General features: G+C 41.8%; 2 protein-coding genes across 4 annotated transcripts in view; one reads left to right on the plus strand and one right to left on the minus strand.

Moving 5' to 3' along the window:
- Positions 1 to 1,871, plus strand: part of LOC311128484 (ankyrin repeat and BTB/POZ domain-containing protein 2-like) — a 31,345-nt gene extending 29,474 nt beyond the window's left edge. For 2 of the 3 annotated variants that reach the window (XM_084160652.1, XM_084160654.1), the window contains exons 12-15: positions 49 to 151; positions 310 to 457; positions 664 to 780; positions 1,048 to 1,871. In XM_084160652.1, the coding sequence (XP_084016778.1) occupies positions 49 to 151; positions 310 to 457; positions 664 to 780; positions 1,048 to 1,293 (614 nt within the window). In that variant the 3' untranslated portion in view covers positions 1,294 to 1,871. The remainder of the gene's footprint in view (positions 1 to 48; positions 152 to 309; positions 458 to 663; positions 781 to 1,047) is intronic. The other variant, XM_084160653.1, reaches the window with a different exon arrangement.
- A 2,498-nt stretch (positions 1,872 to 4,369) lies between these two features.
- Positions 4,370 to 23,371, minus strand: part of LOC311128107 (serine/threonine-protein kinase BRSK2-like) — a gene marked incomplete at both ends in the record, with an annotated part of 155,288 nt that continues 136,286 nt past the window's right edge. The window contains 5 exons of the mRNA XM_084160079.1: positions 4,370 to 4,634; positions 14,799 to 14,892; positions 15,655 to 15,835; positions 17,080 to 17,203; positions 22,180 to 22,228. Coding sequence (XP_084016205.1) covers positions 4,370 to 4,634; positions 14,799 to 14,892; positions 15,655 to 15,835; positions 17,080 to 17,203; positions 22,180 to 22,228 — 713 coding nt within the window. The remainder of the gene's footprint in view (positions 4,635 to 14,798; positions 14,893 to 15,654; positions 15,836 to 17,079; positions 17,204 to 22,179; positions 22,229 to 23,371) is intronic.

Consider the following 23,371-nt stretch of genomic DNA (forward strand, 5'->3'; position numbering starts at 1 on the left):
CTGACTCTAAATGGTGTAAACATCACTTCCCTCTCTCTCCTCCACCAGATGCTCATTTCCTGAACAACCCAGAGATGTCTGACGTAATGTTGTTAGTGGAAGGCCTTCCCTTCTACGCCCACAGGGTCCTCCTCATGTCTGCCTCCGAGAGGTGAGCTAGCACTTCCCTCCTCACACCTGAGGTGGCAGCCTGAGACTAAAAGCATAGTATGTTTATCATCAAGTATGTGTGCAGGCTCTAGTGTTTTCAGGGCAGCCTGTGCTTTTGTGTCCACAAGTTGGTTACCAAGTCTCTTTTGTCTCTTTCAGGTTTCGATCCCTGCTGAGTTCCTGTGGGTCAGACACCAGCACCATCCACATCTCTGACATCACATACAGCACCTTCCAGAGGATGATGAGTTGTCTGTACTGTGGAGGGACTCAAGGGCTGAGGCTGTCACAGGCTGATGCTATGGAGGTAAGAAATGTATCCTCATTTACACTGATAGAACTTCATTCATACATCCCATTGTTGATCCATACATTTACCACAGTGGTTAAGCTTTATGAATGGCCCCCACTATCACTTGTCATTGAGGAGTGGAAAGACAACATAAAATGATGGTGTGATTGTATGTTTGGAGGGGTGATTTGTGATGGAAGTATTGTCTGCTCCTCTGTCAGCAGCTGCTGCCAGTAGTCAGTTTCTTCCAGCTGAAGGTCCTAGAGAGGCAGTGTGAGATCCTGCTCTCCAAGTGTATCACCTGGGACAACGCAGTCAGCATCTACTTGATGTCTAGGGTAAGAATTCAAACCTTGTTGTCATGGAAGGTAGTCCTATGCAGGCTTAAAGCTATGTCATCATTTTATTTGTGTGTTATATGCACCTTGAAATTAGTACATGCAATCCATTATAATGATCATAATAGATGAAAAGTGTGCCTGTGCGAGAGGTGCTTGCATCAGTATCATTGTAATATGTGTCTCTCTCTCTCTCTCTCTCTCTCTCTCTCTCTCTCTCTCTCTCTCTCTCTCTCTCTCTCTCTCTGTGTGTGTGATTCTGTACAGGATCACAGGGCGGCAGAGCTCAGGAAGTTCTGTGAAGGTTTCTTCCTGCAGCACATGGAACAGCTCCTGGAGAGAGAGGACTTCCACAGGCTGCTCCTGGGAGGGGCCCGTCAGGAACAGCTCTCCCCAGAGACAGAGCCCCGGAGTGGACCATGTCAGGACCGACACTCCTCTCTCCTCCTGGAGGATCTGGAGGTCACTTTGGTCCACAGGCTGCTCTCGCTCTACCCTTCCTGCAGAGAGTGAGCCACCGGCTTCGTCTCAATAGTCATAGTTGGCTTCTTTGCTCTTCCATTGTCTTGTGTCCTTCATCTGTACTGATGTGAAAGAACTACATAGGTGAAAGACAAGTAGCTATATCTGCTCTTAAATGTCAGCTAGGGTGAAGGAAAGGGGATGAGGAGAGGCCACATTAGACTATTGAGATGGACCCCATGCGGGAGAAGGACAGACATACCAGCAGGCCTGGAGATAAATAACCGGTGTAGTGTAGCGTAGTATCTCGCAGTGCAGTGATTTCACCACAATCGCCAGCACAGGTTGGTAATGCTACTCTGTCATGAGGGAGAGAAGAGGCAATCTAGAAATGGTCCATTGCTTAAGAGAGGAAATGGATGCAAAGCACTATGGCAGGAATTTATCTAGAATATGATGAAGGTTTATAGATATACCTCAAATATAATAACAGGTACTGAGACTCTTTGTTAGTAAGAAATAAAACATTTAGAGCATTTTAGACTTCTGTTACTTACTAGAGTCCCTCCTCTCATGTGGATGGAGCTTGGGGAGATAGATATTGTACAGGAATAACAGAACTCTGAATATTTTATTGTACTGTACATATGTCAATAAACCTTTTGCTCACAATAATTAGCACCAGTGTTTTTATATTAACCCTTTTTAGTATAATATGCACCCATGGAAGTGTATAAGCTACAAATAAACATCACCACCACGCAATTCCAAAGTCAACAGATTTATTTCCTTTTGCACTGAAGTTGTTCACAGTTATGTCACAAGGGGATACATTGCCAGTGGTTTCCTGCTAAATACCAGTGCTCCTGGTGTTTTGTTCTACTGTATGTCCATCATCCTGTGTGGCCTGGTTACCCAATAGTACAAAATAGAAATAATAACAATGATAGGTATTGCTTTATTTTATCTCTCTGATACCAATACCCACCCCAGACAGAGTTTGTGACCAGAGTATCAGGTCTCTCTTTGAGAGAGATTGTGTGTGTGTGTGTGTGTGTGTGTGTGTGTGTGTGTGTGTATGTGTGTGTGTGTGTGTGTGTGTGTGTGCAGAGGATGCATTGCACAGTAAATGTGCACAACAGTATAAGGAAGGAGAGGGGAGGGTGCGAGAAAGAACTCAAAGACGAACAAACAACCGAAGTGGTGAGAGAAAAGAAAAATAAGAGAAACAAATTAACAGACAGGAAAGAAATAAAGAAAGAAAGAGGGGGGAAAGGGGGGAAAAGGGACAGAACAATTCCAACAACAACATGCAAAGAAAAGACAAATGTTGGACATGCAAACGACAATACAAGGTAAAAGCTAAGAGTAGAAATCCCCTTGGTTTTTTAAATAAGTTTGTCAGCAAATTTGTTTGTATTTACAAGGCGAGTGGCTGGAGTGTTGTCTTTGTCGTCGTACACACACAACGAGAAGGAACGGATAATTATTGTCAACAGAGGGCTCGTTCCTCTCAAAGAGACTAGTCTACATTCTTAAATTACCGTAAATCATTTGCCAAATGTATATATTACAAGCTTTTTCATCGAAGCTGGGAAAAAATGAATGTTCACAAAAACATTTCAAGAATTCTCAATGATCAATAAATTAAACATGACAAAAAAACAATCCTTAAATTATCTAATACATTTTCTACATCATTTATATAAATAACCCAGAATAAATTAAAACAAACATGACAAAAAATACAATAAGGTACACAAATATATACAATAATTATGTCCACTGTTGTCTGAATCCTGCAGATATTTCAAAGGAACATGAACAAAACAGAAAAAAATAAAACCCTGAAATGATTCATCCTTCAAAAGGTAACCGAAAATAAAATACATTTAATCAATAAAACGCGTCCAAAAAGTAGAAAACACAAAAGATAGTGAGTGATAAGTTAACACAATTCTTAGCTAAACATAATGTCACAACTACACAAACATTGTACATATGGTAACATAGTTAGTCTGTACAACAGAATAGATCATTCATTTGTGTATCCCTCCCTCCCCAATGCCTACCCAAAGTCAATTAACTAAATTTCATTTCATTTACAGCAATGACACAGAGTCTGAAGAAGTCTAAAGTGTTAAAATCCTGTAGTTCACAAAGAAGGACTACATTAAAAAGAATTACAATCCAGCAAACGTTTAGCCAACGTTCAGCCAACGTCCATCCAACGTCCAAGAGTCGCGCCTCCTCTCTCCAACTTTCATAGGAGCCAGTGGTTCTACTTCCATTCGTCTTTGTGCACAAGTCTTTACATCCCCCCGGTGTGTGTGGGCGTGTGTGTGTAGGAGGAAATACAATGAGGAGAGAAAGGAGGAGAGGGGATGCTTGTAGTATAGGTTTGACAAACATTATTGTCTTTTTAAGGCTTTTCTCCAACTCTACGGCTAATATGTCTCTGGGTGTCTGTCACGATGAAGAGGGAGTCTCTAGTACTCTGGTGTTTTGTGTATGTGTGTGTGTGTGTGTGCAGGTGGAAAGCAGGAGGGGTGAGGGGTGCTTGGGGAGGAGGGGGACAGCAGTGTGAAGTGTGTGAAGTCTTTCTCTTGTCCTCCGTCTCTGGCTCACTTACTCCCGTTGTTGACAAAGTGCCCCAGGTTGGGACACACACTGTCCTCCATCTTGTTTCTCTAATAGGTTTTAGTGATGATCCCTGGTGGTAGAGACAAGGTCAAGCCATCATCACAGAGCAGAGGAGACACACACACCAGCACACACACCCCACGGCGTGGGAAAGGGACGAGAGGGTAGAGGAACAGAAAAGAAACATGGCTACATGTGGAACTTATTATTGTCAAATACTGATCAATGATCGATTGCTAAACTCAAATAGTAGTCATTCCATTATTATACAGTACAAAAGTTTATCTCAGCGATAATCAAAAGTAGATTTTCTCAAGACACACACACTAAGCCTACTGACTAAAGCAAAGAAACCAGCAGCATCTCTCATTTCATTTCTCATCTCTCACACACTCTTGTGTGTTTGTATTGGGTTTTGAATGACCTGATAACAGGTGGTTATTATCTAGTCATGCAACCGAGAGCTAGCTACTTCTCTCTGGTCTTAAGGTTGTTCCCCAGTCCGGCTGGTGGCGGCCATCTTTGTTTGTTTGTCTTTGCCCGGAGGCGGGGGGCATTTAGAGTCAGTGGGCTGGGTGGGCTGGGGCTGAGTGGGCGGGGGACATGGCTCATTTCGCCTGCTGCCGGGGGCATGCTTGGCGGGGGCGGGGTTAGGTGTGCCGGGCGTGCCAGTGGGGTTGTGCGACGCCTGGCTGTTCTTCTCGTCTGAAAAAAGCTGTTTAATTACGTCAAAGAAGTTACTCAACGGGCTGCCTAGGTACACAGACGGGAAGAAAAGAAAAAAAGAGAGAGAACAAACAACGAATGAGCAATGGGGTTAACGTGAGGAGGAAGAGGAGAGGGTGATGGGAGTAGAGGGTGATGATGAGGAAAGGACTGGAGGTAACGTTCCAAGAGGTAAAAAGGAGACTCGTAAGCCACGTGGATGGTAAAAAATAGCATTTGATTATATGTGTTAGACTGTTAGTATGTACAGTGAGGGAAAAAAGTATTTGATCCCCTGCTGATTTTGTACGTTTGCCCACTGACAAAGACATGATCAGTCTATAATTTTAATGGTAGGTTTATTTGAACAGTGAGAGACAGAATAACAACAAAAAAATCCAGAAAAACACATGTCAAAAATGTTATAAATTGATTTGCATTTTAATGAGGGAAATAAGTATTTGACACCTCTGCAAAACATGACTTAGTACTTGGTGGCAAAACCTTTGTTGGCAATCACAGAGGTCAGACGTTTCTTGTAGTTGGCCACCAGGTTTGCACACATCTCAGGAGGGATTTTGTCCCACTCCTCTTTGCAGATCTTCTCCAAGTCATTAAGGTTTCGAGGCTGACATTTGGCAACTCGAACCTTCAGCTCCCTCCACATATTTTCTATGGGATTAAGGTCTGGAGACTGGCTAGGCCACTCCAGGACCTTAATGTGTTCCTTCTTGAGCCACTCCTTTGTTGCCTTGGATGTGTGTTTTGGGTCATTATCATGCTGGAATACCCATCCACGACCCATTTTCAATGCCCTGGCTGAGGGAAGGAGGTTCTCACCCAAGATTTGACGGTACATGGCCCCGTCCATCGTCCCTTTGATGCGGTGAAGTTGTCCTGTCCCCTTAGCAGAAAAACACCCCCAAAGCATAATGTTTCCACCTCCATGTTTGACGGTGGGGATGGTGTTCTTGGGGTCATAGGAAGCATTCCTCCTCCTCCAAACACGGTGAGTTGAGTTGATGCCAAAGACCTCGATTTTGGTCTCATCTGACCACAACACTTTCACCCAGTTCTCCTCTGAATCATTCAGATGTTCATTGGCAAACTTCAGACGGGCCTGTATATGTGCTTTCTTGAGCAGGGGGACCTTGCGGGCGCTGCAGGATTTCAGTCCTTCACGGCGTAGTGTGTTACCAATTGTTTTCTTTGTGACTATGGTCCCAGCTGCCTTGAGATCATTGACAAGATCCTCCTGTGTAGTTCTGGGCTGATTCCTCACCGTTCTCATGATCATTGCAACTCCACGAGGTGAGATCTTGCATGGAGCCCCAGGCCGAGGGAGATTGACAGTTATTTTGTGTTTCTTCCATTTGCGAATAATCGCACCAACTGTTGTCACCTTCTCACCAAGCTGCTTGGCGATGGTCTTGTAGCCCATTCCAGCCTTGTGTAGGTCTACAATCTTGTCCCTGACATCCTTGGAGAGCTCTTTGGTCTTGGTCATGGTGGAGAGTTTGGAATCTGATTGATTGATTGCTTCTGTGGACAGGTGTCTTTTATACAGGTAACAAACTGAGATTAGGAGCACTCCCTTTAAGAGTGTGCTCCTAATCTCAGCTCGTTACCTGTATAAAAGACACCTGGGAGCCAGAAATCTTTCTGATTGAGAGGGGGTCAAATACTTATTTCCCTCATTAAAATGCAAATCAATTTATAACATTTTTGACATGCGTTTTTCTGGATTTTTTTGTTGTTATTCTGTCTCTCACTGTTCAAATAAACCTACCATTAAAATTATAGACTGATCATTTTTTTGTCAGTGGGCAAACGTACAAAATCAGCAGGCGGCAGGTAGCTTAGTAGTTAAGAGCGTTGTGCCAGTAACCGAAAGGTCGCTGGTTCTAATCCCCGAGCCGACTAGGTGAAAAATCTGTCGATGTGCCCTTGAGCAAGGCACTTAACCCTAATTGCTCATGTGAGTCGCTCTGGATAAGAGCGTCATGTAAATGGGATCAAATACTTTTTTCCCTCACTGTACGTTAATACTGTCTCTAGGCTGAGGTTATGGTGCATCAGTATTAAAGTGCTAAGTTAGGAGACCTAAGGTTTGAATAGTAATCCATAAAAAATGTAGGGTTCACATAAAACCTGTGGGATTTAGAGTCTCTGTTCTACCTAGTTTGGGTGAGAGTGGTGACATAGGAGGGCTAGCTTGAGCTCTGGAAGGGTGATTTCTAAAAAGACAAGGTTTGGGGCAGGGGTGGCCAAATCGTCATCCTAGAGAGCTACTGAGTGCAGGTTTTTGTTCCAGCCCTGCTCTAACACTCCTGTTTTAGCTAGTCAAGGTCTTGATTAGAAGATGATTAGTAGGAATAGGAGTGGTAGAGCAGGGCTGTAACAAAAGCCTGCACACCCAATTGCTCTCTTTCTGAAGAAAGGGGGGAGGAGAGGAAGGGATGGGAACGAGAGCAGCATTTCAGTGTACCACAAAACATAATGTCCTGCCTTCCAAGCTCCTGGTAACTATCCTAATCACCACAATAAAAGTATACCTTAGAATGAGTCCATACAGTGCTCACAGACAAACACATACAATATGAACAACATGCCATCATCACAATAACATCACTCATCACACAACACATTTCACTTTCAAGTAAGAGGAGTCTTAGGGCCGGTTTCCTGGACACAGATTAAGCCTAGTCCTGGACTAAAAAGCATGCTCAATGGGGGTCCTAAATTGGAAGTGCTTTTTAATCCAGTAACAGGCTTAATCTGGGTCTGGGAAGCCTGCCCTTAGGGTTCCACTGAGAGTCAAACATATACAGGTTTACTCCAAACTTTCTTGAAATCTATCAGTCTAACTGTCATTTGAAAGTCAATTAGGTGGGTGGTTTTTTTTACCAAACACAAAATACTTATGCAATGTCATGTTGCTATCACTTACCATTGTTCTTGTGCTACATAGCCATTTGTTATTGATGGTCTACAATGTGTTTTACCCATGGAATGGAAGGGAGGGGGAGTGGACATTTACATCAACAATAGTGTGCATCCCAACACACACTGTGCCATACAGTCCCATGCAAAGGATCACACACACACACACACACACACACACACACACACACACACACACACGGAGAGCTGTGCATTAGTGACATCATGTGCGTTGATGGTGAAGAGGTTAAGAGTCATCAGGTGTAGTGTGGGAGGCTCAGGCTAGTAGTTTGATGTTTGCCAATCGAGTGAGTATTTCATTAGGGAAACAGTGGGTATTTGATTAATTGAGTATTTTATTGTGATTACATATTCAGGGAAACAGTGAGTATTGTCTTAGTGGTTCTTACCACGCTTGGAGGGTTTGCTGGTCAGAGTGTCTGACCGCTGAGAGACATCTGGGAGCAGAGTACACAGTTACTCTCTAACACATCTACAGTGTCAGCTGGTTTATACAAATGAAGATTTGTATAAATCTTTGTATACATTTTTCACATTTACATTTTTTCGTCTGAAAGCTTATGAGTCATTTTCTATAAGTATGAATTATGGCTGTTATCAAACTTTTAAAACATTTACTTTAGGTGTGCTTAAAATGTTAAAGTTTTTTTTTTACAAAACGCGATATCTAACACACTAGTTTTTCCCAAGATGCGCTATATCCATTGTCCAGGTGGATGGAATGTTCCATATGGTTTTTGCAGATGGCGCTAAAGTGAGTCATTTTTCGAATCATTTCCATTATAGTTGTCTGTTCAGTCAGTGCATTCGGAAAGTATATACAGCCTTATTCTAAAATGCATTAAATTAAATTTTCCCTCATCAATCTACAAACAATACCCAATAATGACAAAGCAAAAACTGTTTTTAGACATTTTTGCAAATGTATTACAAATAGAAAACAGCAATACCTTATTTACATACAGTACCAGTCAAAAGTTTGGACACACCTACTCATTCAAGGGTTTTTCTTTAGAGACTTGTGTTAGCTCCCAGAGTTGGGATTTAGCTCAATGGGCTAACAAAGTCTTAATGTTTGGAGGCATTGGGTTCAACACCCAGTAGGTCATACTATCCTAGCATCTGAACGTATGAGAGTTGCTTGAGAGTTTGTACAACATCTGGATGCACAGAGAGGACTAAACATTGCTGGCAATTGCACCATGACCAATGGCATCTGGACCCAGTGAGCCAATTAGCTAGTGTGGAATCATGGTGTGCGTGCATGATTCTAAAGTTGGGTTCTATGCAGATTTGGTGGCACACATACACACAGAGTAATACACAATGTCTTGTAATGGCCCATGGGTCCCAACTGTCTTAGGTCAGCTTTGAGCTGCTGCAAGGTGATGTGTCCCAATGTAGTCCTTGAGTGCTATTTCCCTTAAGTGCCCCATTGTACTGAAATCCTGAAATCCTCAAGTGTTCCATTGTTCTCCCCAAGGTGTATGTTTATCTTCCTCTGATATCTTGCAGTAGGTCTCTCCTGTACTCTGTTTACATACACTACCGGTCAAAACTTTTAGAACACCTACTCATTCAGGGGTTTTTCTTTATTTTTACTATTTTTTACATTGTAGAATAATAGTGAAGACATCAAAACTATGAAACAACACATATGGAATCATTTAGTAACCCAAAAAGTGTTAAACAAACGAAAAAATATATTTTATATTTGAGATTCTTCAAAGTAGCCACCCTTTGCCTTGATGACAGCTTTGCACACTCTTGGCATTCTCTCAACCAGCTTCATGAGGTAGTCACCTGGAATGCATTTCAATTAACAGGTGTGCCTTCTTAAAAGTTAATTTGTGGAATTTCTTTCCTTCTTAATGCGTTTGAGCCAATCAGTTGTGTTGTGACAAGGTAGGTGTGGTATACAGAAGATAGCCCTATCTGGTAAAAGACCAAGTCCATGTTATGGCAAGAACAGCTCAAATAAGCAAAGAGAAATGACAATCCATCATTACTTTAAGACATGAAGGTCAGTCAATCCAGAAAATGTCAAGAACTTTGAAAGTTTCTTCAAGTGCAGTCGCAAAAACCATCAAGCGCTATAATGAAACTGGCTCTCATGAGGACCGCCACAGGAAAGGAAGACCCAGAGTTATCTCTGCTGCAGAGGATAAGTTCATTAGAGTTACCAGCCTCAGAAATTGCAGCCCAAATAAATGCTTCACAAAGTTCAAGTCACAGACAAATATCCACATCAATTGTTCAGAGGGGACTGTGTGAATCAGGCCTTCATGGTCGAATTGCTGCAAATAAACCACTACTAAAGGACACCACTAAGAAGAGACTTGCTTGGGCCAAGAAACATGAGCAATGGACATTAGACCGGTGGGAATTTGCCCTTTGGTCTGGAGTCCAAATGTGAGATTTTTGGTTCCAACCGCCGTGTCTTTGTGAGACGTGGTGTGGGTGAACGGATGATCTCCGCATGTGTAGTTCCCCCCGTAAAGCACGGAGGAGGAGGTGTTATTGTGTGGGGGTGCTTTGCTGGTGACACTGTCTGTGATTTATTTAGAATTCAAGGCACACTTAACCAGCATGGATACCACAGCATTCTACAGCAATAAGCAATCCCATCTGGTTTGGGCTTAGTGGGACTATCATTTGTTTTTCAACAGGACAATGACCAAACACACCTCCAGGCTGTGTAAGGGCTATTTTACCAAGAAGGAGAGTGATGGAGTACTGAATGAGATGACCTGGCCTCCACAATCCCCCGACCTCAACCAAATTGAGATGGTTTGGGATGAGTCGGACGGCAGAGTGAAAGAAAAGCAGCCAACAAGTGCTCATCATATGTGGGAACTCCTTCAAGACTGTTGGAAAAGCATTCCAGGTGAAGCTAGTTGAGAGAATGCCAAGAGTGTGCAAAGCTGTCATCAAGGCAAATAGTGGCTATTTGAAGAATCTCAAATATAAAATATATTTTGATTTGTTTAACACTTTTTTGGTTACTACATGATTCCATATGTGTTATTTCATAGTTTTGATGTCTTCACTATTATTCTACAATGTAAAATATAGTAAAAATAAAGAAAAACCCCTGAATGAGTAGGTGTGTCCAAACTTTTGACTGGTACTGTATTTACAGACCCTTTCCTATGAGACTCGAAAATGAGCTCAGGTGCATCCTGTTTCCATTGATCATCCTTGAGATGTTTCCACAACTTGATTGGAGTCCACCTGTGATAAATTCAATTGATTGGACATGATTTGGAAAGGCACACACCTGTCTATATAAGGTCCCACAGTTGACAGTGCATGTCAGAGCAAAAACCAAGCCATGAGGTCGAAGGAATTGTCCGTAGAGCTCCGAGACAGGATTGTGTCGAGGCACAGATCTGGGGAAGGGTACCAAAACATTTCTGCAGCATTGAGAAACAAGATTATCTGGTCTGATGAAACCAAGATTGAACTCTTTGATCGGAATGCCAAGCATCACATCTGGAGGAACCCTGGCACCATCCCTACGGTGAAGCATGATGGTGGCAGCATCATGCTGTGGGGGTGTTTTTCAGCGGCAGGCACTGGGAGACTAGTCAGGATCAAGGGAAAGATGAACGGAGCAAAGTATAGAGAGATCCTTGATGAAAACCTGCTCCGGAGCGCTCAGGACCTCAGACTGGGGCGAAGGTTCACCTTCCAACAGGATAACGACCCTAAGCACACTGCCAAGACAATGCAGGAGTTGCTTTGGGACAAGTCTCTGAATGTCCTTGAGTGGCCCAGCAAGAGCCCGGACTTGAACCCGATCGAACATCTCTGGAGAGACCAATCCAACCTGACAGATCTTGAGAGGATCTGCAGAGAAGAATGGGAGAAACTCCCCAAATACAGGTGTGCCAAGCTTGTAGCGTCATATCCAAGAAGACTCAAGGCTGTAATTGCTGTCAAAGGTGCTTCCACAATGTACTGAGTAAAGGGTCTGAATACTTCTGTAAATGTGAAATTTCAGTTAATTTTTTATAAATGTGAAAAAAAATCTAAACCTGTTTTTGCTTTGTCATTATGGGGTATTGTGTGTAAATTGATGAGGGGGAAAAAAACTATTTAATCCATTTTAGAATAAGGCTGTAACGTAACAAAATGTGGAAAAAGTCAAGGGGTCTGAATACTTTCCGAATGCACTGTACATAGAACTGTTTAAAACCCAATCGGGATACTTTTTCTATTGGAGTTCTGTGGTTTGGGGTGGATATATGGCGTTTTGCCACAAAACATGATTATGTGTCTCTCTAAAATAAAATCAGCTTGCAATATTTTCAACAAAATCATGTCTATTTTTCTCACTAGCCCATGTCATGTTAAGATACAAAAATAATAGCGCTATCTCTTTCACAATATGTGTTTTAATTAATGTCAAGTCACCAACATTTGAGAACATTTATATATTGCATTTTGGAATCAAACCCTTCAAATGGAACGTCCTACTCTTACTTTGCATGGATGTTTAAAGTCCATGCATTTTAAAGGGTGAGGGGGGGGGGGGGGGGGTCTACTTCCATTGCCTTCCTTCAGACTTTCTGTTTCTCTCTGTCTCTCTAGATAGGTCTCTGTAAGTAACACTTTCTCTTTCTCGATCGAGCTCTTATCTATAAGGTAAATTAGCTGGGTAGGGTGAAAGCTAATGGGAGATTAGAAATATTCTACTTAAGATGGGGGCACTCTCTCAAAGTACAAAAGGACGAGACAATTTATTTGCGCAAACACACACATTTTTTACATTTTAGTCATTTAGCAGACACTCTTATCCAGAGCGACTTACAGTTAAGTGAGTGCATACATTTTCATACTGGCCTGCCTTCCTTTTTCCCATGGAATATTCACGGAAGTCAGAATTTACACAGTATGAGTCATCTGTAGTAGCTAATAGTACTCTTAAAACATGCCACTGCATGCAGTCCCTTCTGTCTCGGACACTGAAGGAGTGAGTGAAAACAGATTGCACAGATCTAGTATAGCGGTTGATTTAATATTAGTAAAGGTTGCGGTTGGTCAAATCGTTTTCTGGCTAAAACACATGCCCTCAGTGTGTTGTCATACGTGACACACACTGTTCAGTATCAGTGTGTGATATCTAGCATTCAGTGCATTGATCCACCCCAGAGTCATAGACACACAGAGTTAGGCAAACTCAGTTTTAGAATGACCTAGGCAGCCATATTGGCACCAAAAAGTCCAAGACCATCACGTGTATGAAATATTTGGAGCAGACATAGATGATCAGTTTCCAGTGTCTAGACTGTCTATGGCTCTGGTTGAAACCCTTGCATTCCACTCAGCATGCCAGATCAGTCATTCAGTTATTTTTGTGATTCTGTGCCAAGTGCAGTTAGATTGAAGCTGTGGATGATGACCAAAAGCAGGCTGGGATGGACTGACAGGTGAAAGAAAGAGAGAGAGATAGAAAAGGGATAGGAAATACAGGGCTACAGGGTTGTGGTCAATTCCACCTCAACTAATTCTGGAAAACAACTGAATTTCAATTCATGAATTGGAAATCAACCACTATTTGAAATGATGTTTTTTCAATTCATGAATTGAATTTCAATGAATTCCCTGGAATATGGTAAAACCTTTGACCCCAAACCTGAAGAAAGAGGGATAGAGAGAAAAGGGGACAAAGACATGGACAGATGACAAAGAAAGACAGAGAGAAAGTAAAAGAAAGAAAGTGAGAAGGAAAGAAAGAAAGAAAGAAAGAAAGAAAGAAAGAGAAAGAAAGAGAAAGAAAGAAAAAGAGAGTGAAAGCAATAGTGAAAAAGAGGGGTGGGGCTGAGTTATTGATGGAGAAAGTGGTTGGGGTGTTGCATACAGTGCCTGATAACAGTTCCCATCTGTGACAGAGTGAGTCCCAGGCATTCAAAGTGCTAAGACCGCTAGCTGGTACGTGTGCTAAATGTGTGAACTAGAGAGTGGTCAAACCAGTGTTCTTCCTTCCTGGTCCTAGAAGTAGGTAGGTGTGTGTGTGTATGTGTGTGTGTGTGTGTGTGTGTGTGTGTGTGTGTGTGTGTGTGTGTCAGGCCAGCTAGCTAGCATTAAAGGGAAATAAAAAAATTGTTCCAACCTCATATTCATTATCTCCAGCACCACCCCCAACATCAACATATGTGAAAATGGCGTGTTTCTATGTTTTGTAGTAAAAAAGATAGAGGAAGATAAGTGTTTCCAATGACATCATCAACCAATTAGTAGACAATTAGTAGAAAATGCCTACTCATAAATGATTAAAATGCACACCGATGATGTCATTGGAAACACTTAACTTCCTCTATCTTTTTTTTAACTACAAAACATAGAAACACGCCATTTTCATATATGTTGATGTTGGGGTGGTGCTGGAGATGATGAATATGAGGTTGAACATTTTAGAAATGTCCCTTTAACACACCTGTACACTTCACCAAGGTTTTCATGAGTTGATTATTTGAGTCAGGTGTTAAAGCACTAGACTAGGACACACACATTAGCCTGCACACACTTATACTGTGGGCCCAGGAGTAAAGAAGATGGCTCTAGCCTTATTATATTCTATAGTCTGTTCTATGTAATGTATGTAATGCCATGTCTCACCAGCAGTGGGAGCTGTTATCAAGTGAAGAAATCCCAGGTATATACAATACAGGCACACAAAAAAAACAAGGACAAGTGAAGAACAGAACGTGACTCTGTCTTTCTTTTCTTCCATTCCTCCCTGTTCAACCCATCTTCATCCCAGAATATCAAACTATATAATACATACATGTACTGAGCTAATGTGATCGTTTTGAAGTGTTACATCATTATGGTCCATATTCTCTATATGGGAAGGTTATACTGGACACAAGTTCAACAAACAACCTCTTAACCTAGAGCTGGTTGGAAAGTGTAAAAAGTTAGCCGAAAACGTTGTCAAATGAATTCTGTGTGTGTAGGTCATGACTGAGCCTTGGTGTGTGTATGCAAGAAAGTCAGGAGAGAGTGTGACCCTCTAGATGTCTCGAGTACACCAATGTTGTTGCTTTGTTGGTGCCGGGTGCATCTGCCATGGTGTGGGCCATGCATGTGGAGAAGCCTTGTGCCAAAGCGTGTGAGTCGAGCCGCGCTGTGACTGTGGCGTTGCCGTGAGCTACGGGGATGCCGAGAGGGGGGTTGGGGGTAGTGGAGGGGTCGGGTAGTGGAGGGGTGTAGGGGGGAGAGGGGAGGGTCTCTACTTACCAGAGATCTGCTGGACCCCGGGCTGGTCATGTGAGCTCATCAATTGAGCCTGAATGGTCTCAACCACACGCTTGAAACGCCGGCTGGGACCTGGAGAGAGAAAGGGGGAGAGACAGAGGGAGACAAAGAAAAATTAGGGAGGTAGAGAGTGAGGGGGAGAGAGAGAGAGAATGAGGAGAGATAGAGAGGGAGGCAGAGAGAAGGTGGAGGAAGGGAGTGAGAGAGAAATAGAGAGAAACAGTCTTAGAACTTGATTGACTGAAAAATAAGAAATACTCTAGAAAATAACCAGAATAATAGACAGAAAATAAGCTTGTGATGTTGAAACACACAATGCCACACCAGTAGGACGCAAAGAGTGTCAATGTTATGAAAACAACGACATCATTTATATTATATGTTCCTCACAATAGCCTCAATGAAGCTTCCATTTTTATTCAAACACGTAAATCTCAATGGAATTCAGCGGAATTAAATGAGAGTCTGTTCAACAACATCAATTTAACATAAGTTATCCACATGGGAATAAGCAGACATACTGCAGAGACAACACAGAATATTTGGCTGGAGATGATGCTCCAGTGTCATTGGCCAGAGGTTGTCCTTTGAGACTCAGCAGGGACTAAAGCGCAGTGTGATTATGGTGAGAAAAGGTCTCTGTTTCTCTGTCCTCTTCTCACCAGGCTTCTGTGTAATGGTGCTTGCATCAGCGTGTATGTGTGGGTGTCTGTGCATGTGTGTACATATTCAGGAAGTGTCTGTGTGTATACAGTGTTTGTGTGTGTATGTTAAAATGTGTGTGTGCACGCATGTGCCTGCCTGCCTGACTGCCTGCCTTTCTGTGTGTGTTACCTGACAGCAGGGTGAAAGTGACCGAATAGATGCCGTTCTCTTTGGTGGCGGCGGTGCTCTCTGTGTAGGTGATGTCCACCTGGAACTTGACTGGCTTCTGAAACACTGTAGGACCGGCTGTAGACTTATACTCCGCCCGGAAACTAGTCTGACTGATCACACTGTGGCTCAGACTGGGGATCTATATGAGAGACAGGAGCAGGGAGGGAGAGGGGGTACAGGCGGGATGCAGGAGGTAGGGAAGCAGAGGGAGAGAGATGGGAAAGGGAGGTGGAGGGTGGGAGAGAGAGAGAGCGAAAACAAAGAGAGAGCACAGGAAAAAAAGAGAGAAAACATCAGTTTAAATACAGAGACCACGTGTGACTAGTGAGAAAAACGATATGTACATGAGCTAAAATACAGATATTAGGCGAGACAAAGAGAGACAAGACAGGAAGAGACAACACTGGATCTGTTACACTGCAGCACAGCGCTGTTAGGGACCATCAGACACTGAGTCAATTACAATACACAACGCTGAAGAGACAAGAGACATACAGCATCAACACAGTTGTGGGCTTCAGGGACTAGGGAGCCTTTTAAAATGAACTGAAACAAACCTGCTGGGAAATAAAACATGTAAAGGTTAGATAATTGGCTAGGCGTAGGGTTAATGCAAGCCAACTACTGTAGTGTACGATAATGGTTGTGTCATGACAGTGTCAGTGTCAAAGTCAGTTTCCATCCGTTGTCGTGACTGTTTTGAGGCTGTGTTACACCATTATAATGACACAGTTATGCCCAGTGTGGCCAAGAAAAACTTTAGAAGACTCAATCAAGCCCTTTCCTTGACTCTCTTAAATGCCAGAAACCAGACTGCTGTGCACCAATCAGATGCAGACTGCAAAAAGCAGGCTGCTGTTCACTGATTACACAATAGCACTGACCTTCACTGGGAAATCAACATAGGGAAATGCAGGCAGTAGCACTGACTAAAAGTTGCTCTAAATCAAAAGATAAATCACAGTTGCTTTACAGTGAATTCATCCACTTCGTCTCGAGGACAAACCAATGAACATAGCCATCACTTTGAGTGCTAGCTCTAATAATGATTTCAATGTTTGAAGACCAGGAACAGTGAAATATAAATCCATACAATAACAAGTCAAACAGAATCATAAGTAGGGGGGTGACAAAGGAGAGAGAGAGAGAGAGAGAGAGAGAGAGAGAGAGAGAGAGAGAGAGAGAGAGAGAGAGAGAGAGAGAGAGAGAGAGAGAGAGAGAGAAAGAGAGAGGTGCACAGACATACAGACGGACAGACATAGAAAAACAGTGAGACCCAGAGAAAGAGAAACAGTCAGAAAGAGATACACATAGACAGAGACAAGGAGATACACATACAGTAGATGGAGAGGGAGAGAAAGAGGAGCGGTGAGGAGTCCTTACAGAGAGGAAGGCATGAACGATGTCTGCTTTGATGGAGCTGAGAGGCTTGTCTCTGATCACCACAAAGATCTGCTCCTCTTTCTCCAGGTTGATGAAGTTACCAAACCATGACTTTTTGGCAAGCCTGCGGGGAGGGAGAAAAAAAGGGTTTTATGAGGACACATACACACACACTCTCTCTCACACACACACGCACGCACAAACACACACACTGTAAGTGCATTCTCACAGACACACACACGTCAGCAAACTGGAAGCACACACACACACACTTAATTTAGTATCTGCTGGAGAGAAGACTAATGCATCATGTCGAGAGGAATAATTAACATAGTGCCAGACTAATTTGCATAATGCAACATTTACCATGCTTTGCTTGATCTTTAATATAATATGCTACTTAGCAGATGCTTTTATCCAAAGCGACTTACAGTCATGTGTGCATACATTTTTACGTATGGGTGGTCCCGGGGATCGAACCCACTACCTTGGCATTACAAGCGCCATGCTCTACCAATTGAGCTACAGAGGGTAATGAACAGAAACTGTTTAAGGGAGTAGTGTTAAATTCAATATTATTTTAATCTAAAATCACTTTGTCCCTCCTAGCCTGCTCCAGATGTATACGTCAACCAACTGGTGACTATTATGTATGCCATGACAATAATAGTCATAGGAGTTGGTTAAAGCGCATACATATCTGAACCATGCTATTCTGTTTCCACCTCCCTCTACCATCTAACTTCAACCATTGTGCATGTTCTGTAAGCCCTCTTCCTCCCTCTGCTTGTCCAAATGGCCAAATGGCCTCATATTGGTCCCCAATAGCAATGACATCATCCTGACTACCTTTGCTACTAACCTACCTAAAGGCCCCTTCCTCGTTTCTGCCTCATCTCCAACTATCCAACCAGACTCTAGCTGTGTCTCTCTCTGTCTGTGAAGCAAACTGGAACTAAACCACTAAAATATTCATGGGGAAAAATTCTCTAAAAATAGCCCAATCAACAGGAAGGAGAGATGGATGCAATACTGGGAGGGGTCCAATCTGCATAATTGTGGGGACTGTTCACACAGGTCCCTTGGGCAGAATCCTCTACTGTCTGTACCTTACCACTCTCCCAGTGGCGAAAACACCAGAGAGGTAGAAAGGTAGAATGAGTTGACTTTCGTGCACATGCATGTAACAGAGGTGGTTCAGTGACCCACAATCAAGTGCATGAGATCCTACGCCTTGCCTGAGACCTGCAGCTCCCTGAACTAATGTCTCCAGACTTTAGCTCAACAAGCCAACATCGGTGAACCACAATCACTAGTAACCTTGCCCGAGACCTACTCCCCCCCCCAAAACAATATTTTTTTCTTTTTTTATGGGGTAGATCAGCTTTAATATTGCAGATATATTGTAGCTTCCATCAATGTAATTGTCTGCATCATTTTCCATCCCCCATATATATTTTTTGTAAATATATATTTTTATATATTTTCCTTTATTATTTTCCCCTAACCCTACCACCCCTCTGCTAATTTGAGTAAACTATTGGACAACAACACTTAGGCTTTCAACTTATACATACTACATACATTTTACGGACACAGTATATTTTACAATAGTTATCTTTTGTTTGTTTTTAGTCCCATCCTTCAGCTCCACTCAACCCTTCCAATCTATCTCTGAATACCATCCAGTTTTGATTATATTTTTCAAATGTGCTGTGATGTTTCTCACAAAAGTTCTGAACCTTTCTATTCTCATAGTTTCTACAGATTGTAAATAAAAAACATTTTTTTGCTAAGAGTATTATATTATTGATCGATTGACTATGACTTTTTAAATCACTCAGCAGTGCTATTTGCAAAGTTAGCTCCAGGTAAATGTTGCAATTCTACAGCCATTCCTGAACCTGCGACCAAAAACAAGCTACAGTTGAAGTCGGAAGTTTACAAACACATAGGTTGGAGTCATTAAAACTAGTTTTTCAACCACTACACACATTTCTTGTTAACAAACTATAGTTTTGGCAAGTCGGTTAGGACATCTACTTTATGCATGACCGAAGTAATTTTTCTAACAATTGTTTACAGACAGATTATTTCACTTATAATTCACTGTATCACAATTCCAGTGGGTCAGAAGTTTACATACACTAAGTTGACTGTGCCTTTAAACAGCTTGGAAAATTCCAGAAAATGATGTCATGGCTTTAGAAGCTTCTGATAGGCTAATTGACATAATTTGAGTCACTTGGAGGTGTACCTGTGGATGTATTTCAAGGCCTACCTTCAAACTCTTTGCTTGACATCATGGGAAAATCAAAAGAAATCAACTAAGACCTCAGAAAAGAAATTGTAGACCTCCACAAGTCTGGTTCAGCCTTGGGAGCAATTTCCAAATGCCTGAAGGTACCACGTTCATCTGTACAAACAATAGTACGCAAATATAAACACCATGGGACCACGCAGCCGTCATACCGCTCAGGAAGGAGACACGTTCTGTCTCCTAGAGATGAACGTACTTTGGTGCGAAAAGTGCAAATCAATCCCAGAACAACAGCAAATTACCTTGTGAAGATGCTGGAGGAAACAGGTACAAAAGTATCTATATCCACAGTAAAACGAGTCCTATATCGACATAACCTGAAAGGCTGCTCAGCAAGGAAGAAGCCACTGCTCCAAAACCGCCATAAACAAGCCAGACTATGGTTTACAACTGCACATGGGGACAAAGATCGTACTTTTTGGAGAAATGTCCTCTGGTCTGATGAAACAAAAATAGAACTGGTTGGCCATAATGACCATTGTTATGTTTGGAGGAAAAAGGGGTAGGCTTGCAAGCCGAAGAACACCATCCCAACCGTGAAGCATGGGGGTGGCAGCATCATGCTGTGGGGGTGCTTTGCTGCAGGAGGGACTGGTGCACTTCACAAAATAGATGGCATCATGAGGAAGGAAAATGATGTGGATATATTGAAGCAACATCTCAAGACATCAGTCAGGAAGTTAAAGCTTGGTCGCAAATGGGTCTTCCAAATGGACAAGGACCCCAAGCATACTTCCAAAGTTGTGGTAAAAATGGCTTAAGGACAACAAAGTCAAGGTATTGGAGTGGCCATCACAAAGCCCTGACCTCAATCCTATAGAAAATGTGTGGGCAGAACTGAAAAAGCGTGTGCGAGCAAGGAGGCCTACAAACCTGACTCAGTTACACCAGTTCTGTCAGGAGGAATGGGCCAAAATTCACCCAACTTATTGTGGGAAGCTTGTGGAAGGCTACCCGAAACGTTTGACCCAAGTTAAACAATTTAAAGGCAATGCTACCAAATACTAATTGAGTGTATGTAAACTTCTGACCCACTGGGAATGTGATGAAAGAAATAAAAGCTGAAATAAATCATTCTCTCTACTATTATTCGGACATTTCACATTCTTAAAATAAAGTGGTGAACCTAACTAACCTAAGACAGGGAATTTTTACTAGGATTAAATGTCAGGAATTGTGAAAAACTGAGTTTAAATGTATTTGGCTAAGGTGTATGTAAACTTCCGACTTCAACTGTACATATGGACAGTACCAAAACAAATGATCTAATGATTCTGACTCTTCGCAGAAAAATCTGCAGAGCTGGGATAATTGTATCCCCCATATATCTAACATTCTATTGGTTGTAAGAATTTTGTATAATAATTTAAATTGAAAAACTCTAAGTTTTGAATCCAGAGTCGTTTTGTATATCAGTTCATAAACCATGTGCCATGGAATCGGTACATCGAAAATCTCTTCCCAACTATTTTGCAATCTATATGGCACAGCTGTAAAATTGTTGGTCTTTAAATGAAACTGGTATACTTTTTTATTTATCACAATTTTCTTTAACCAATTTTGGTCTTTAATGCAGGACTGACAGACAAGTTCCTTACTTTCTCCCCCTTCATTTTAAATTTTTGTCATTTAGCAGACGCTCTTATCCAGAGCGACTTACAGTTAGCGAGTACATACATTTTCATACTGGCCCCCCATGGGAATCGAACCCACAACCCTGGCGTTGCAAGCGCCATACTCTACCAACATGCCTTCCACTTGCCTCTTCCATTTTTGCAGTAATGCTGCAATTGGTTGGTTGTAATTTTGAATAGAGCAGACATTTCCATATATTTTTGTTAGCTTCTTATGTGACATAACTCCACCAGTCCTATTTATGATATAATTTACAAAGATTATGCAATTTTTTAATGTTTTTCTCCAAAAATATAGTTTTTTAATCAATTAGTATATTTGAGTTTAACCATAATATTTGTTGTAATATTTGTTCTGTCTTTTCTGGTGAATTAAACTGAAATTGCAACCAACTTTCTATGGCTTGTTTTAAAAATAGCAATATTTTGGAGATTATTTCATTTTCAAATAACCAAAAGTGAGAGGTTGTAATCTGAATAAAGGGAAAAAGGCCATTCTTGAACAACGGGTGAGACATTCTTACTAATCTGCTAGAGAACCAGTTCGGATTTAAGTACAACTTTTGTATGACTGAAGCCTTTAGTGAGAGGTCTAATGCATTAATATTTAATATTTTCTTCCCTCCGAATTCATATTCATTATATAAATAGGCCTGTTTAGTTTTGTCTGGCTTGCCATTCCAAATAAAATGGAATATTTCTGCTCGTATCATTTAAAAAACAAGTCGCTAGGTGTAGGCAAGGCCATGAGCAAATACGTAAACTGGGATATGACTAAAGAGTTAATCAGGGTGATTTTTCCACAAATAGACAGGTATTTTCCTAAAGACTTGCGTTAGATCTCCGAACGAACGCCTACAGACCACCTACAGTTCCCTATAGTTCTTGACCACTAAATGTTTAGTAAAAGGCATAAGCTGACACACCCAAAAATGTTCTGTAGAGGTGCTGACTAACAGAAAGTAAACTATAAAAAGAAAGAAAGTCGCACACTCTAGTTATGCTCCCAAAAATGTCATGGATTTAGCAAACAACTTTTTGGCAAGAAGTGCCTTCTTCAAGGTTTGGGAGCATAACTAGAGTGTGCGACTTTCTTTACCTCAATGTTTGTCAAACGTTGTATTTATGTTTTCCCGGGTCACTCACTCTGGTGAAGAGTCTGGCGTCAGGCTGGACATGTCCTCCTGTGTGGGAACTGTGGAGAGAGGCAGAGACAGAAGTCAAACGTGAAAGGTTAAAGGCCCAATGCAGTCAAAAATGTGATTTTTCTGTGTTTGATATACTCTACCAATCAAAGGTTTGGACACACCTACTCATTCAAGGGTTTTTCTTTATTTTTACTATTTTTTACATTATAGAATAATAGTGAAGACATCAAAACTATGAAATAACACATATGGAATCATGTAGTAACCAAAAAAGTGTTAAACAAATCAAAATATATTTTATATTTGACATTCTTCAAATAGCCACCCTTTGCCTTGATGACAGCTTTGCAAACTCTTGGCATTCTCTCAACCAGCTTCATGAGGTAGTCACCTGGAATGCATTTAAATTAACAGGTGTGCCTTCTTAAAAGTTAATTTGTGGAATTTCTTTCCTTCTTAATGCATTTGAGCCAATCAGTTGTGTTGTGACAAGGCAGGGGGGGGGTATACAGAAGATAGCCCTATTTGGTAAAAGACCAAGTCCATATTATGGCAAGAACAGCTCAAATAAGCAAAGAGAAACAACAGTCCATTATTACGTTAAGACATAAAGGTCAGTCAATACGGAAAATGTCAAGAACTTTGAAAGTTTCTTCAAGTGCAGTCGCAAAAACCATCAAGCGCTATGATGAAACTGGCTCTCATGAGGACCGCCACAGGAATGGAAGACCCAGAGTTACCTTTGCTGCAGAGGATAAGTTCATTAGAGTTAACAGCCTCAGAAATTGAAGCCCAAATAAATGCTTCACAAGTTCAAGACACAGACATATCTCAACATCAACTGTTCAGAGGGGACTGTGTGAATCAGGCCTTCATGGTCGAATTGCTGCAAAGAAACCACTACTAAAGGACACCAATAATAAGAAGAGAGCTGCTTGGGCCAAGAAACATGAGCAATGGACATTAGACTGGTAGAAATGTGTCCTTTGGTCTGGAGTCCAAATTTGAGATTTTTGGTTCCAACCGCCGTGTCTTTGTGAGAAGCGGTGTGGGTGAACGGATGATCTCTGCATGTGTAGTTCCCACCGTAAAGTATGGAGGAGGAGGTGTTATGGTGTGGGGGTGCTTTATTGGTGAAACTGTCTGTGATTTATTTAGAATTCAAGGCACACTTAACCAGCATGGCTGCC

This window comes from Coregonus lavaretus, assembly GCF_964263955.1.
Source record: "Coregonus lavaretus genome assembly, chromosome: 4".
In the NCBI taxonomy this organism is placed as follows: Eukaryota; Metazoa; Chordata; class Actinopteri; order Salmoniformes; family Salmonidae; genus Coregonus; species Coregonus lavaretus.